Source organism: Chenopodium quinoa, unplaced genomic scaffold, assembly GCF_001683475.1.
Source record: "Chenopodium quinoa cultivar QQ74 unplaced genomic scaffold, ASM168347v1, whole genome shotgun sequence".
In the NCBI taxonomy this organism is placed as follows: Eukaryota; Viridiplantae; Streptophyta; class Magnoliopsida; order Caryophyllales; family Amaranthaceae; genus Chenopodium; species Chenopodium quinoa.
The window spans coordinates 4,232,416-4,246,932 of record NW_018744092.1 but is presented as its reverse complement, the minus strand read 5'-3'; the positions used below and the strand labels follow the sequence as shown (position 1 = coordinate 4,246,932).

General features: G+C 33.9%; 1 protein-coding gene across 1 annotated transcript; it reads right to left on the bottom strand.

Moving 5' to 3' along the window:
• Positions 1 to 7,777: 7,777 nt before the first annotated feature.
• On the bottom strand, positions 7,778 to 14,517 carry LOC110691948 (probable polyamine oxidase 2). The gene is made up of 10 exons (XM_021868930.1): positions 13,928 to 14,517; positions 11,631 to 11,746; positions 10,910 to 10,998; positions 10,683 to 10,796; positions 9,927 to 10,014; positions 9,738 to 9,823; positions 9,555 to 9,657; positions 8,935 to 9,032; positions 8,419 to 8,848; positions 7,778 to 8,270 (listed from the first exon to the last, which is right to left on the bottom strand). The coding sequence occupies exons 1-10, from the start codon at positions 13,965 to 13,967 to the stop codon at positions 7,965 to 7,967; spliced, it is 1,470 nt and encodes a 489-aa protein (XP_021724622.1). The 5' UTR covers positions 13,968 to 14,517; the 3' UTR covers positions 7,778 to 7,964.

Sequence of the window (14,517 nt, the reverse complement as noted above, 5' to 3'; positions counted from 1 at the left end):
TTTTGCTTTACAGATCCTTTAATATTGTTTCAAACTTTCAATGTGTTTTGTCAAGATCTTACTGCTCCCTAATATATGTACGCCCTATAAAAAAAACGTGGATTATAACTTGGTTCAAAAATTGGTTCAAAAACATGGATTATAACTTTAAGTTTTAGACAATATTTAACCTTTTGGATCAAGAAAGAAAAACATGTTGGGGTGCTTTCCATGGACTCAACGAGGACCACAAAACTATAGGAGCCTTTTTGGGTGGTTGTAGCCATGTACTTTGTTTCCAAACTATCAATTTAGCCATCTATGTATACACCTCCTTCCATTGACTCAAACTACCACAGGCCTTTATGTGACCAAATAATGGTCGCCTACAGTTCCAATTAACATTATATGTCCCTAGGATGCTGAAATCTCCAAAATTGGTCTGATTTTCTGTATAATAACTTTTAAATTTGGCTTCAACGTAATATTTTTGGATCTGGGAAGCTTATGCAACGAGGAGCTTCCCGGGTTCCCATAAGGCCCCAATTAAGAGGCCAACATGGTGCACATAATCATTCATGCCTTGGTGACTTGGTCCATCTCTTGCCATCATGTTTGATCGTAAGATGTCTTCCCTATTCTTGTCTTGACCATTTTACCTAGTGTTGCCTTGTCTTTCTAGGCATTGTCTTGTCATACTTTGGCTATAAGGCAAGCCAAGAAGCTACCCTAAATTATCAAAAACAGATCTTTTTTCATAGAATGAGGTCAAGTCAAAATTTTATCGAATAAAATAAAATACATTTTATTAGTTCAACAACTATTTTCTAGTTGGGATTGCCAACAAGAGAGTCAAAAAATGTTAAATTTATACAATATACTTGTATGAGAAAATTGCTAATCTTAACATTGACGAATCTTGTCGCAATAAGAGAAATTTTTTGTCACGTCTTTTTGGCAAGGGGTAATAACATGTTCTTCCGAGGCCCATCATTCTCTATTTGACTCTCCTCTCATAAAAGGATGGCTTGGACTTGAATCACCACATGACATGCTTCTTGTAGTCCCACAAACCAAACAAAGCAAAAAGGTATAGCTATGAAATATGAATTTACGATACATAGTTAAAGGGCTTATTATTGGCATTCTCGAATTCTCTAAATTATCAATCACTCTATAAAGATGATGATGATTGTGTTAGTTATTAAATGTGGAGAATAGTGTGACACGATTTAATCCCGTTTATATCATGAGAGAAAACACAAATAAATAGTCAATAAAAGGTTACGTACTTATATCTTGTTTGGTTCACCTTATTTTTACTGCTTTGATCTGATCTGATCTGGTCTGATCTGATCTGATTGTTTGATTTGACCAAACTTTGACCTTAAGTGTACGATAATGTATAAGGAAAAAATATATCAAGTGGGATCTTCTTAAATTCGTAATAATGTGTAGTTTATTAATATGTAATTTTCACATTTTTTTTATTACGGAATTAAGAATATTTAATGATAAAAAACCGCACATAAAATGATGTTCTGATCTGAACTTATTTTTTCTTATCTGATCTAATCTGAACTTATTTTTTCTGAAATAAGTAAAAATAAGTTGAACTAAATAAGGCCTCACATGAGAAAGCTACCTCAAGTATATGGCTAACGTTATACTTTTCCAATCAAAAGATGAACATAGGAAGAAAGGATGACTTGTGTTTGGTAAGGCTAGGACAACCACTAAACCACATGATGTGTTTCTTGTAGTCCCACAAGCCCAACAAAAACCAAAAAGGATAATTATGAATTTATGATACATAAGCCAAAGGGCTAATTATTGTTCTCAAAAGTCAAAATACCGGTTATTCAAGTAATCATGTGTTCTTTCAAAAAAAAAAAAAAAAATTATAATAATAATAATAATAATAATAATAATAATAATGTCTCATGTGTATTTTTTCATAGATACGGAGTAGAACATTGAACAGGGATACATACAACTTGCGATCAAATTTCGTCTACAATAAATTTACTGCCTACATTATTTTCCATCCTTCAAAAGTGAGTTTTGACTCTTGTGAATGGCCTAGAACTAGAAGCTTTGGATATTTTTTTTCTATATTTCCAATTAGACACGTTTAACTTGTGACACTTATTTACAAACTATACTTTAACTGGATTTTGTAATTTACAGATGAAAGAAATTTAGTCACGTGTGTTAGATTCCTTGTAATGTGTATGTTCAAAATATCAAGATTTTACAATTTATAGTCAGATATTTAAATAGTTGAAGTTAGGGGTGGGACTTTTCAAACCGAACCGTGAAACCGCCCGTTACCGAACCGAACCATCACGGACCGATCCGTTTATAAACCGATAAATATAAACCGAAAACCGAACTGAACCGTTCAATATCAAACCGAAACCGAATTGAACCGCTCAATGTCAACCCGTTACGGACCGTAAACCGATAACAAACCAAACTGCGCAAATCCGAACCGAAACGAAACCAAACCGAATGGTTTATAAACCCGTTAATGACCCGAACCGTTTATAAACCGAAACCGTTTAAACCGAAAAAAAACCGTTTAAACCGAACCATTTGTAACCCGCTAACCGTTTAAACCGACCCGTTTATGAACTGAAACCGTTTAAACCGCACGCATAAACCGAACCGTTATAATCCGCTAACTGTCTAAAATGAACTGCCATAACCCGTTAAACCGTTAAAATCGAACTGTTTTCGAATTGCAACCTGTTTAAACTAATCCGATTACAAACTGCTTAACTCAAATTGAATTATTTACAACCTAAATGGCTAAATAGTGAATACAATCAATGTTAATAAATGTAGATCTAATCAAACGGCTTAGGTTTATACAAAGGTTTATATCACCTAGATCTAGGCCAACGGCATTATTAATATCGTTTTAGATTACTTATTTATTTTAATTACAAGATATATCATTTGTGTCATTTTCATTCCAGTAATAATGCTAGTCCACCCAAATTATCTTCATTGTTCCTTGATATTCATGATCATCCAATAACACTCAAAGCCTCAAAGGTAACATAAGATTGGAGATGTATGAGATTGCGTTACACAAGTGGCATAAGCATTAGAATATTATTGTACTAGTCAATAAGGCGTACAATCATTCACATTATCACTTTATAAAACTTTCTTATACAAGTATTTTGTAAAGGGGAGGACTAAAATGTTTATAAAACACATTTTTTTAGCTTTTCTTATATTAAACCAGATATTAAGTAAAAGAATTTTAATAAATACGGAGGCATCCCAAATCTGTAGCCACAATTATTTCATAACATTACCACAAATCCAGCAGATAAATAGCATTGAAATTAGAGTAATATCAACAAGCAATTAAAAAAAGTCACATTTTCATTGACTAAAATTCACAATACATATACCAATACATAATGAAACTACTATCACTACTACCCAGATTAGATTTCAGATTTATCAACTGAAACATCATCAAGTTTAGGGTTGCAAAAAATGATACATTATAAGATGAAGGGAGGAGTGAGAATGTGAGTGATTTGGGAGCAGAATCTTGAAGCAGAATCTTGAAGCAGCAGCACAGCACCCAAGAGCAGAGGAAATAGCAGCAACAAGCAGGAACCAGCACACGGAATAACAGATCAGCAACTTATCAGAAGCAAGGAATAATATAAGCAGAAGGGACTCAGCATGAACTTATTTTTGTTTTTCAAAATTGCTCTCAGATTTACGTTTATCGTATCATCACTGAGCAATGGCTGTTTTAACTTAAAACTTGAAAAATGCTGTCAGCAAGTACATATACATTGAAGTCTCAGGGCAACGATGATTCAATAAAAATTAAAACAGCAAGCATAAGAAACAACAGCAACAAAACTTATCATAAATTCATAACACAAAAGGCAGCAACACAGCACCTCAAGCTGGCAGGAGGCAGGAACCAGCTCATGCAGGCAACAATATAGGCAATAACAAATGAGCAGAGACAACAACCAAAAGGCAAAAGCACTACCAGCAGGCAGCAGCTCATAACAAGTTCAAGCAACTTCAAAATTATAGCTTTTGTTTTTTTAAAATTGCTCTCAGATTTACATCACTGAGCAATGGTTGTTTTAACAAAAACTTAAGAAATGCTGCCAGCAAGTACCAAAATACATTTAACTATTTAAGCCTCAACATAAATGACAAGGGCAACGATTTTAAAAGTCTTGAAAAATGCTGCCAGCAAGTCTGAAAATAAATGACAAGGACAACGATTTTAAAAGTCTTGAAAAATGCTGCCAGCAAGTCTGAAAATAAATGACAAGGGCAACGATTTTTCAAGATAAAATAAACCACAATGAGACACAAATACCAGTTATGCAGATGAAGCACTTTCGGCTTCAATCTCTTTACCAATAAGGAGGATGTCTTCCTCAACATCCGCTTGATAACCATGGCACCAATTTTGGGTGGTAACCAATGCCTCAACATTCTTTGGCAAAAGTTTACCCCTATATCCTCAAAAAGAAAAAAACATACATAAGAAAAGCTTAAACTTTTTCAAAAGTTTCCAATGAAATTATGAACCTATAAATAAACATGAGATGTTTATTTTACTAGCCCTAAACTAGCATTTATTTTATGCACATAACTGCAGAAAGTGACACAATTTGGTCTTTTATTAGGTAAAAAAGCCAATAACCACATAATCTGAACAACCCATCATCATTACTTTTAAATCGTGCATAATAAACAACAAAACAGCACAAATCTACCATTTTCCCGTAAAAAACAAAAATACAATCAACAACAGATTTTAGGCATATTTCGACTATATTCAAGCAAGAACAACAACAATAATCAAATACAAAAACAGAAAAACTGTATTAAAAAAAAAACGAAAAGGAAAAAGTAATTACCTTTGACGGCTTGAAGGAGATTTGAAGATGGAGAACTGCCTGAACTGGAGATCAAAAGTAAAAATCAAGAATGTAGATTATCAGAACTTGAAATAAAAAAAAACCGAAACGAAAACAAAAAAAATCGAAAAAATTAACAAAAAAATTACCTTGAGGTTTGACGGCTTGAAGGAGAGGAAGATTTGAAAAAAAAAAAAACGAGAATGGAAAAGTTAGAAATCAGAACTTTGGATCCAAAACAAAAATGAAACGAAAACAAAAACCCTAAATAAAAAAAGTAAAAAACGAAAACGAAAACGAAAAAAATAAAAACGAAAACAACAAAAATTAACAAATAATTACCTTGAGGTTTGACGGCTTGAAGGAGAGGAAGATTTGGAAAAAACGAGAATGGAAAAGTCAGAAATCAGAACTTAGATCCAAAACAAAAATGAAACGAAAACAAAAACCCTAAATAAACAAACCGAAACAAAAACGAAAAAAATCAAAACGAAAACAACAAAAATTAACAAAAAATTACCGTGAGTTTTGAACTTTTGACGGCTTGAAGCCTTCAAATTGAAGGAGAGGAAGATTTGAAAAAACAAAAAAACGAGAATGTAAAACGAGAAATCAGAAATGTAGATCCAAAACACAAATGAAACGAAAACAAAAACCCTAATTAGGATTTTTAAAAGTTGAGAAGTTGAGCTTGAGATTCTTGAGAATTTCAGAACGAAAGAGTGAGAAACTGAGAAGTTAGAGAGAGAAACTATGAGTGAGTAAAACGGCTGAATGGCTGATAGAGTGGGTTTTTTTTTCTAGGTTTAGGTTTTACTTGTTCAGTTGATCTAACCGTCCATATTCAATCTCAACATCTAACCGTTCATTTTTTTTTTTTTGTAGATTCCAGAATATTCATCTAGCTCTAACGGTCTAGATTTTTCTTTGTGCTTTTCTAGGTCTTTTTGACCGTTTTTTTTAATTATTTATTATTATTATTATTATTTTGAGGGATTATTATTATTATTATTATTATTATTATTATTATTGTTAGTATAATTATTTGTTAATATTATTATTATTACTAGTTTACTACTACTATTATTATAATATTATTATAATTATTATTATTATTACTATTATTATTATTATTATTATTATTATTATTATTACTATTATTATTATTATTATTAGTTTATTACTTATAAGTTATAAATTGTAAGAAACGCAAATGTTTCAAAATTGAAATTGATTCAATACGACATAGTTAATGACTTAATGAGTTAATGCACATCACTGACATCTTTATATTTATATTATATATATCTGTGAGTCTGTGACTGTATATCAGTATATATATATAATAAACTAATAATAACTTAATAAGTAATACTAATAACTAATAAAGTAATGAAAATCTAACCATTGTTTTTCATGGGCATTCAATCTAACCGTTGTATATTTGACTATTCGTACATTAGTATTGCATAATGATTTCATCACCATTTTAATTAGTGATTTCGTGATTTCGTCCATTTAACTTATTAAGTTGTTTGAGTTAGTAATCTAAATAAAGTAACAAACTAAATAACGAATCCATTTAATCTCGTGTAAGTTATAATTTATAAGAAATGCAATGTTTGGAAATGGAAATTGATTCAATACGATATTGTTAATGTATATGTAATTATAGATTAATTATTATGTATATCATATCGTACGAATGTACGGTTGGTATCATTATCATACTATCATAAGTATCATTGCCTCATTGAATTATTGGTATGTACTACAATCGATAAACATATTTACATATTTGATCATTAAAACTTAAAAGTTTAAAACACTTGTTGATCAATCTAATTGAATACTTGTACATTCTTAATTATCGATTTATCGTATTATAAGTATCAACTTATTAAATCATGGTCATGACGCGATCTTTAAAACAATCATGAATTCATGACCCAAACCGCTTATAAACCGAACCGACATGATCCAAACCGTTCATAAACCAAACCAATTGAACTGTGTAAACCCTCCACTAAACCGGCCCATTTCAAACTGAACCGACATGATTCGCACCGTTTATAAACCGAACCGATATTGACCCGGGTAAACCCGCCCCTAAACCGACCCATTTCAAACCAAATCGGCTTGATCCAAACCGTTTGTAAACCGAACTGACATTGACCCGGGTAAACCCGCCCCCTTAACCGACCCGTATCAAACCGAACCGACATAATCCGAATCGTTTATAAACCGACCCGCTTATGACCCAAACCGAATTTAAACCGCAAAGAAATAAACCGAAACCAAACCGAGCCCTGACTAACCCAAACCGAACCAAACCGACCCGCCAGCTAAACTAAACCGTTTCAATCCGAACCGCTTCAAACCGAAACTGACTCAAACCGAGGTCAAACCGAACCGCCAGACCGAAGTCCCACCCCTAGTTGAAGTTATACATTGACAAACGTTGTTAACAAACAAGCTGATTTGGAACGACTCATGTATACACGTTATTCACGTTAGCCTCTTCAGGTTCTTGTATCTTTGTTTATTTCACTGTCACCCCACAAAAGGAAGTCTTTTGCTACAATGATTATATTGACATTGATACTCTCTTCACTCTACCCATCTCGTGGCTTCTTTGAACGCCATACATTGTGTAGTGCGCATACAACTCAACCCGTGTTTCAATCCGTACCTATAATCATTCAACTTGGGATTTAACTCGGTTCTTTTAAATACCGACGAAACTGTTGCTAATACATTCTTGGTTCAATCAGCTTCAGCTTCAGATTCCTGGATCGACAACTTCCCACTATATTTCAAATGAGAAACGTGTTTGCTTAATTTTAAGTACTTCATATTTGACAAGCTATCACTGAAAAATAGTACGGAGTATATACATTTACACACAAGCAAAGTCGTTGATTTAGATATTGAGAAGTTTGTTTACAACATATGATATAAGGTACAAAGTAGAACAGCAATTGGCTTAACCAAAGCTGCACTTTAACAGATTACATGCAATAAACTCCACTTTAGAGAAACAATATTATTTCTCCATGATCACATCCTAGAAATAAGGAGGGGGACGCTGAATGAATCATCACCCATAGCTGGCTGGAACAGATCTAACTCGCCATAGCGTTCCAGGACACGCATTCTGCAGTCCTCGGCTGCTTGCAGGCCAGTTGAATAAGCACCATGAACTGAACCAGGAAAACTAGCGCTTGTGGCCTCCCCCGCAAAAAATAAGTTATCTACTGGAACCCTAAGCCTCTCGTACAAATCATGAGACTTCCCAACTTTATCATAGCTGTAGGAACCAAGAGAGTTTATATCAGAGCCCCAGTGTGACACCAAGTACTGAATCTGCATAAACCACATGCATAATTTCAAAATTAAGTTAATATTGTTCCTCAAGAGTCAAGACTACCAAACCAAAAGAAGGATCTTGACATTGTTATCCATTTCCCACAAACTGGTAGATGGAACATCAATACAAGAGTTGAGAACTTACAGGCGCAGATGCATCTGGAAGAATTGTTTGCAGCTGCTTAAAAGCAAAACCTGCAGCGGCTTCATCGGACATTTTCTCAATGTCCTTGGCCAACTTTCCAGCAGGCATATAAACAAGAACAGAGTGACCGGTAGCCTTGTGGAGATTGAGAAAGTAGCTGCATCCATATGAAGTTTCTGCAACTACACCTAAGAACTCCACATTTGGCCAAAAGACCTTTTCAAAGTGCAAAATTATTTTATTCTCGATTCCCACTCCTAAATTGGAGATAGCATCCTCTTTCCAATTTGGAAGCTTTGGCTCAAAGCTAATTGTATTAGCCTTTAGGACACCGAGAGGAACAGCAATAACTGCTGCATCAGCTATAAATGTACCGCCATTTTCTATCATTACCCTCACCCCGTTATGATGTCTTGTGACCTTTGTGACTCTGGAGAACAATGACAGCATTAAGTCATGCATCTAGACAAAGGTGTATGAAATATAAAAGGTTTTAAGAAAATACCATGTTCTAACCTGTGGTTCAGACGTATATCTAGACCCTTGGCAAGTGTATTTAAAACAGGAAGGTATCCCCGCACCATAAGCCCATGTCCACCTGGGAGGAGCACTTCCTACAGATCAAGGAAGCGACAGAAATTCAGAATAAATAACAAATGTAAAAAGGCATTTTTAATGGAAAAAAGTGCCTAGTTTAAGAGGTTAGGTACTTGGATACCATCAAACTATGATGCATCAGAATTAGCAGCATAATACTTCGGTTTCCTAAAGTTCACAACATTTACTATCTGGAACTAATAGAGGCAATTGGAGAGAGTTGATGTGGAGACTGGTGAGTGGTGACGGGGTGTAAAAAAAGTGACAAAAGTAGGAGAGACGAGAGTGTTGTAAAAAAAGTGGGTGGGTGTAAGAAAAAGGTGAGTAAAGTAAGAGACTGGAAAGAGGTACACATTTTGGTAAGAGGAGTAAGGTAGTAAAAGGAATTTGTCAAAGTAAAAGTGTTGAGAACTTTATGCAACGGACAACAGAAAGAATAACAACTTTCAAAACAGATGTAAATATGTAATAATAAAAAAATAATAATAATACTAATAACAAAGCAAAAGGAGGAGAAGAAGAGAGAGAACAATATATACCTCATCCCAGCACTTTAGAGATATGGTCTCAGCATCTGCGGCAAACCAACCCTCCATCCTACACAAGTACCACTGTAGTACCTTATGAGCAAGCCCTTCTAACCTGTAGTTATTATCACTTGCAATGAATCCTTTCCTGACAACAAGTAGGCATAACTTTTAACAAATAGAAATACTACTCACCTCAAATCTGGTCTCCTTTCAAAGACAATCGAAAATGCCTCCTGTATAGAGATGTCCTCTTTGCATTCCTCTCGTACTTTTTCAGTCTGAATATCAAAAACCAACCAGAGTAAATATTGTGACCCCCAAAATGACATTCTAAGGGGAAAAACAGTATTCATGATAAACAATATGAGAACTGCTACTTGCCTCTTTTAAAACATTTTCAAATGCTTCGCCAACTTTGACAACCAGCTCCTGAGGTACTTGATTCCCCTCCAAATCAAAAAGGGCATAGCTACATCAAAGAAATCCATGGACACAACACTTGAGAACTCAAAAACATAAGGTATATTTCAACTATAGTTAATAAAACAAAATACAATCCTCTGACAACCGAGTGACTGACTGTCAAACTATCAAAAGTCAGGCTAGTAGTGATACTTAATGAAACACATTAAACTAGACAAGAAAAAGCCTACCACCACCCTCCCCTGCCCCCTATCATGATGTTCATCAGGTGAAAAAGATATACAAAAGCCTAAAAGCATCTCGAGAAAGTGGAGATGCAATGATACATACACAATTTTTTTTTCAAAATTGTTTATTATACACCATTCCACCCCATCCATTTACACAGGTTTTAAGGTTCAGAATGAGGACTGCATCACTAGATTTATCCTGAGCTTTCTTAAGTCAAGACTCTTGAGCATGGGTGAACTTATAGTTCCAGAACCTAAAAATTTGTCTGGCAGAAAGATTCTCAGACCAACCTTTTCAATGATGGAAATTAGATAAGAAACTCAGACTCAAATTAATCATCCAGCCAAAAGTGTAGATTTTGGCCCAGAAGCACCTGAAGAACAACTGATAGAACTTCATTCTTGAATAGACTTCAATTATGTATCAACTGATAATAGAAATTAATACCATCATAAGAAACAGAGTTGATTGTAGAAGAATTACCTCTCTAAGTCATGGTCATACAAAACAGAGTTGTCTCCGCTAGTACGATAAAGGGGTAGGCCAAGTCTGCCAATTAAAGGTGCCAAGGGATTCTCATTGCAGACACCATGCAACCTGAGGAATCATTAGTAGCTTGATGAGTTAATATCAGTCATTGGGAGAGAAGGAACAACAAAAGCTACAAATACCAAAATATGTATAATCACTCAAGTCCTTGAGAAACTAACCATGATGCACCTAGGTCAACTGGAAAACCAAATGTGTAGTCTGTGCATACCCGACCTCCAATCCTATCACGTGACTCCAGCACCGTGACCTAAAATTTCAGCAACTGAATATCATTGAGAACTGAAATAGCCTTTAAAAAAATACATAATATTCAAGTTTTCATCGCCAAATACAGCAAATACCACACATATAGCAACATGATCAAAATGCAGTGCAGGACTATGCATGATCTCTAACATTAATACACCTAATTGACTGTTAAGAGAAGCTCCAACAGTCCTATCCTAACCAAAAACGGGCTCAAAAAAGGCATTTCCCATTAAATTTAAACAGTAATACAAATAGCATTTACTTCTTCATGACAACAAAAAAATACAGGCAAATGAGCCATTTCATATTAGTCAATTACTGATATAGTGATATGCTTTAAGTTTCCAAATTCCACAATAAATGCCTCTTATTCTTTCCTATATTGAGCTAAAGACAAGAATCATTAAAAAAAATTAAAATTAAAAAAAAAAAAAAATACTCGTGGAAGTAAAAAGAAGACAAACAGATTAAAAATATCCCCTCTCCAGCACTTCAAAAAAACTTGCTAAATCAAACAACCTAAAACATTCAAGTTTGAAGAAAATATACAACAGATCAACAGTCCCCATCAAATAAAGTAGGAAGTAACATCAATTTGTAGGTTTGATCTAGAGTAATTTAAGTAAGCACCTGAATTGAATTGTCATAAAGAGCACGAGCAGCAGCAATACCAGCCATACCAGAACCTATTACTATGACAGATGGTGAGGCACCCTGCCTCCCCTCATTGCCAGAAGAGCATAGACCTGCAAGATACAAGTATGTTCAGAACATTTGCATAATCCATCAAAACTAAATTACAACAAGAAGTAAAGTGAATATAACTATGTATTGGATCAAGATTAAACCATGAAAGTTCAAAACTTAAAACAATATGGTTATTCACATATTCATGTATAGTCACAACCATTGAGGAACTGTTAAAAACCCCCCAACAAGGCTCTAACCTTTACTTCTCCTGTTCTCCAACAAGCCTCCAAAAAGTCTTCTTGAGAACATTCATCCAAAAATATTATTTATATTCCACAACTACTTGCTGTCACTTTGAGTTCAATTTATATGTGCCAAGACCTTCACTCAAGAAGACTAAAAAAGTTTTGGGTCCTTGTATAAACCACAAAAGGAGCAGATCGTCTAAAGTGATTAAGAAGTTGCTCATTCTCAATCTCTTCTTCATTAAGGCAGGATACACAATCCATATGAAAGTGAAAAGGCAGACACAATTACTGGCTTACTGTTTTACCATAAAAATAAAAATAAAATATTAAAAGGCGCCTTCTTAGCTTTTTTTACCATTCCCTTACTGTTTGACATGCACATCCACATCGTCAAAGGACATAATCATCACCTTTTGGACTTTTGGTAATAAACTATTCGACATCCACATGCCCCGTCTTCCTCTTCCCGACATTAGGTGACTACATTTCAACAACTAAGATGACAAATATTTCACAAGTTTTAACAGATAGCAGAGATTTGCCAAAAGGTATTAGTTACAAGATCCAACCCTCATTAAAAAGGCACTTACAAATTCCAAATAACTCTATTTCTATTTCTTAAATACAAGCTGGTCTTTCAAAAATAATTAATCAACAGCCTAGAATGAATCCAAGTATCCAACCTTTAGATAAAGTAGACATACCAAAAACTTAGTTACGATAAACTGGGTCAAACATACATCATCAATAAGTCAAACCCCACATTGTCATCTGTCTTCTTAAAACCTCCAAAGGTTAATTAGTAAGACAACAGAGCCCATACTCAATCTCCAAAAGCTCATAGTACAAGTGTGTTCTCTGAAGCAATTTATCAACCCATATTACTCATTAGAAACTCCCCTCGTAAGGACTGAGGAAGGTTTCCTAATGTTTAATCTTGTTCTTAGTTTCTTACCTTTATAATAGAAATATAAATCAACATATCTAATCCATCTTAAGATAAAGTTTAAAGAAGGCTGAAATCATTTACAAGAGACAACGTGAACTCGTTGGATTCATATGTAATTAGCATCACATATTCACATGCGACATTTTAATTTTCCCACTTATAATGTAATTGAAATATATATATATATATATATATTGTTAGACTCATGTTAACCAAACTTTTTGTACTTTTTACTTATTGATAATTAAATTTATTGATGTTTTAAATGGTGTACGAAGTAATAGCGTACGCGCTTTAAAGAGGTGTCAACCAAGATAAATCAAGGTAAGAATATGATTGTGAGACTACAAGTACAACCATCATCCGCGGAAGGTAAGCGCAGCAAAGGGTAACTCAAACTGATTACTCTAACTTTTTTGTTTAAGGGTAACTAATAAATCAAGCTTTAATCACTACATATAAAGTACACATTGAAAATAACGACATCATCATATAACAATAATACAAGTAAGATAAAAATAGAAAATTAAAAAGAAAAAAAAAATAAGTGCTTCCTCCTCACTTATTTACATGTCTAATTCCCATTTTAGGCGGAAACTAAGGAACTTCAAAGCCATGATTGAAAAGTACAAATATAAACGTGGGTTAGGGAGGAATAGAGAAAAAGAAAAGGCAGGAGATGGAGAGAGAAAGTACTGAGAAATGATATCAAAAGTAAAAAAATTACAACTCATCAAAAAAAATACATAGTTAAAAAAATATTATTTAAATAAAAATAGACATGTAATTTTAAAACCCAAAAAAAAAATGAACGTTTAAATAAGGCACGAGGAAGTAACGTCTAACGTGTGATTGATATGGTAAAGATTTCACATAACAACCCACCACACCGACCACATAACTGCGATAAGTGGGGTCACCATAAGTAACCGACAAATAAACTCCTTACAAAAATAAATTCACCCAGAAATAGTAAAAATATCCCAAAAAAGAAATTTAAAAAATTAATTTAAAACAAAAAAAAAAGGAGAAAATTATACCTTGACGTAATTGGCGATTATTCTTGTTTCTGAGCTCCATTGAATGATGATGATGATCTGGGATTATTACTAGACTGAAGAATTAAGGTCGAATTCGACAAAAACGACGTGGTAGATGAAGATGATGAATTTGATGATAATAATAATAATAATGAAGAATTAAAATTATGTTGATTAAGATTAAACAGCAAAGTAGGGCTTAATTGAGGTGAATAATGAAGAATAAAGATCAAAAGACAAGTAATGAAGTGATTTGAATTCGACGACAGACCCAGATTCAATACCGACCAGCTCATACGTATGATTGATTCTTCAAATAAAAACACCACCAAAGAAGGAAACAAATTAGGGTTTTCAGATGACAACGATCGAAATTCTGGGCAATTTCAACATAAATTCGGGAATTAGGGTTCCGATTGAATCGAATATACAGAAGTTAGGGGATTAATTTGATTAAATTTGGGGAATCGGGAGGAATAATTGGGAAATGAGAGGAGAGAGAAAGAGGAAGAAGACGTGAGTAAGGTGATGATGGATGAATATGAGGTGGGTGTATTGTTTTTGGGGAATGGGGAGAAAAGGGGAATCGG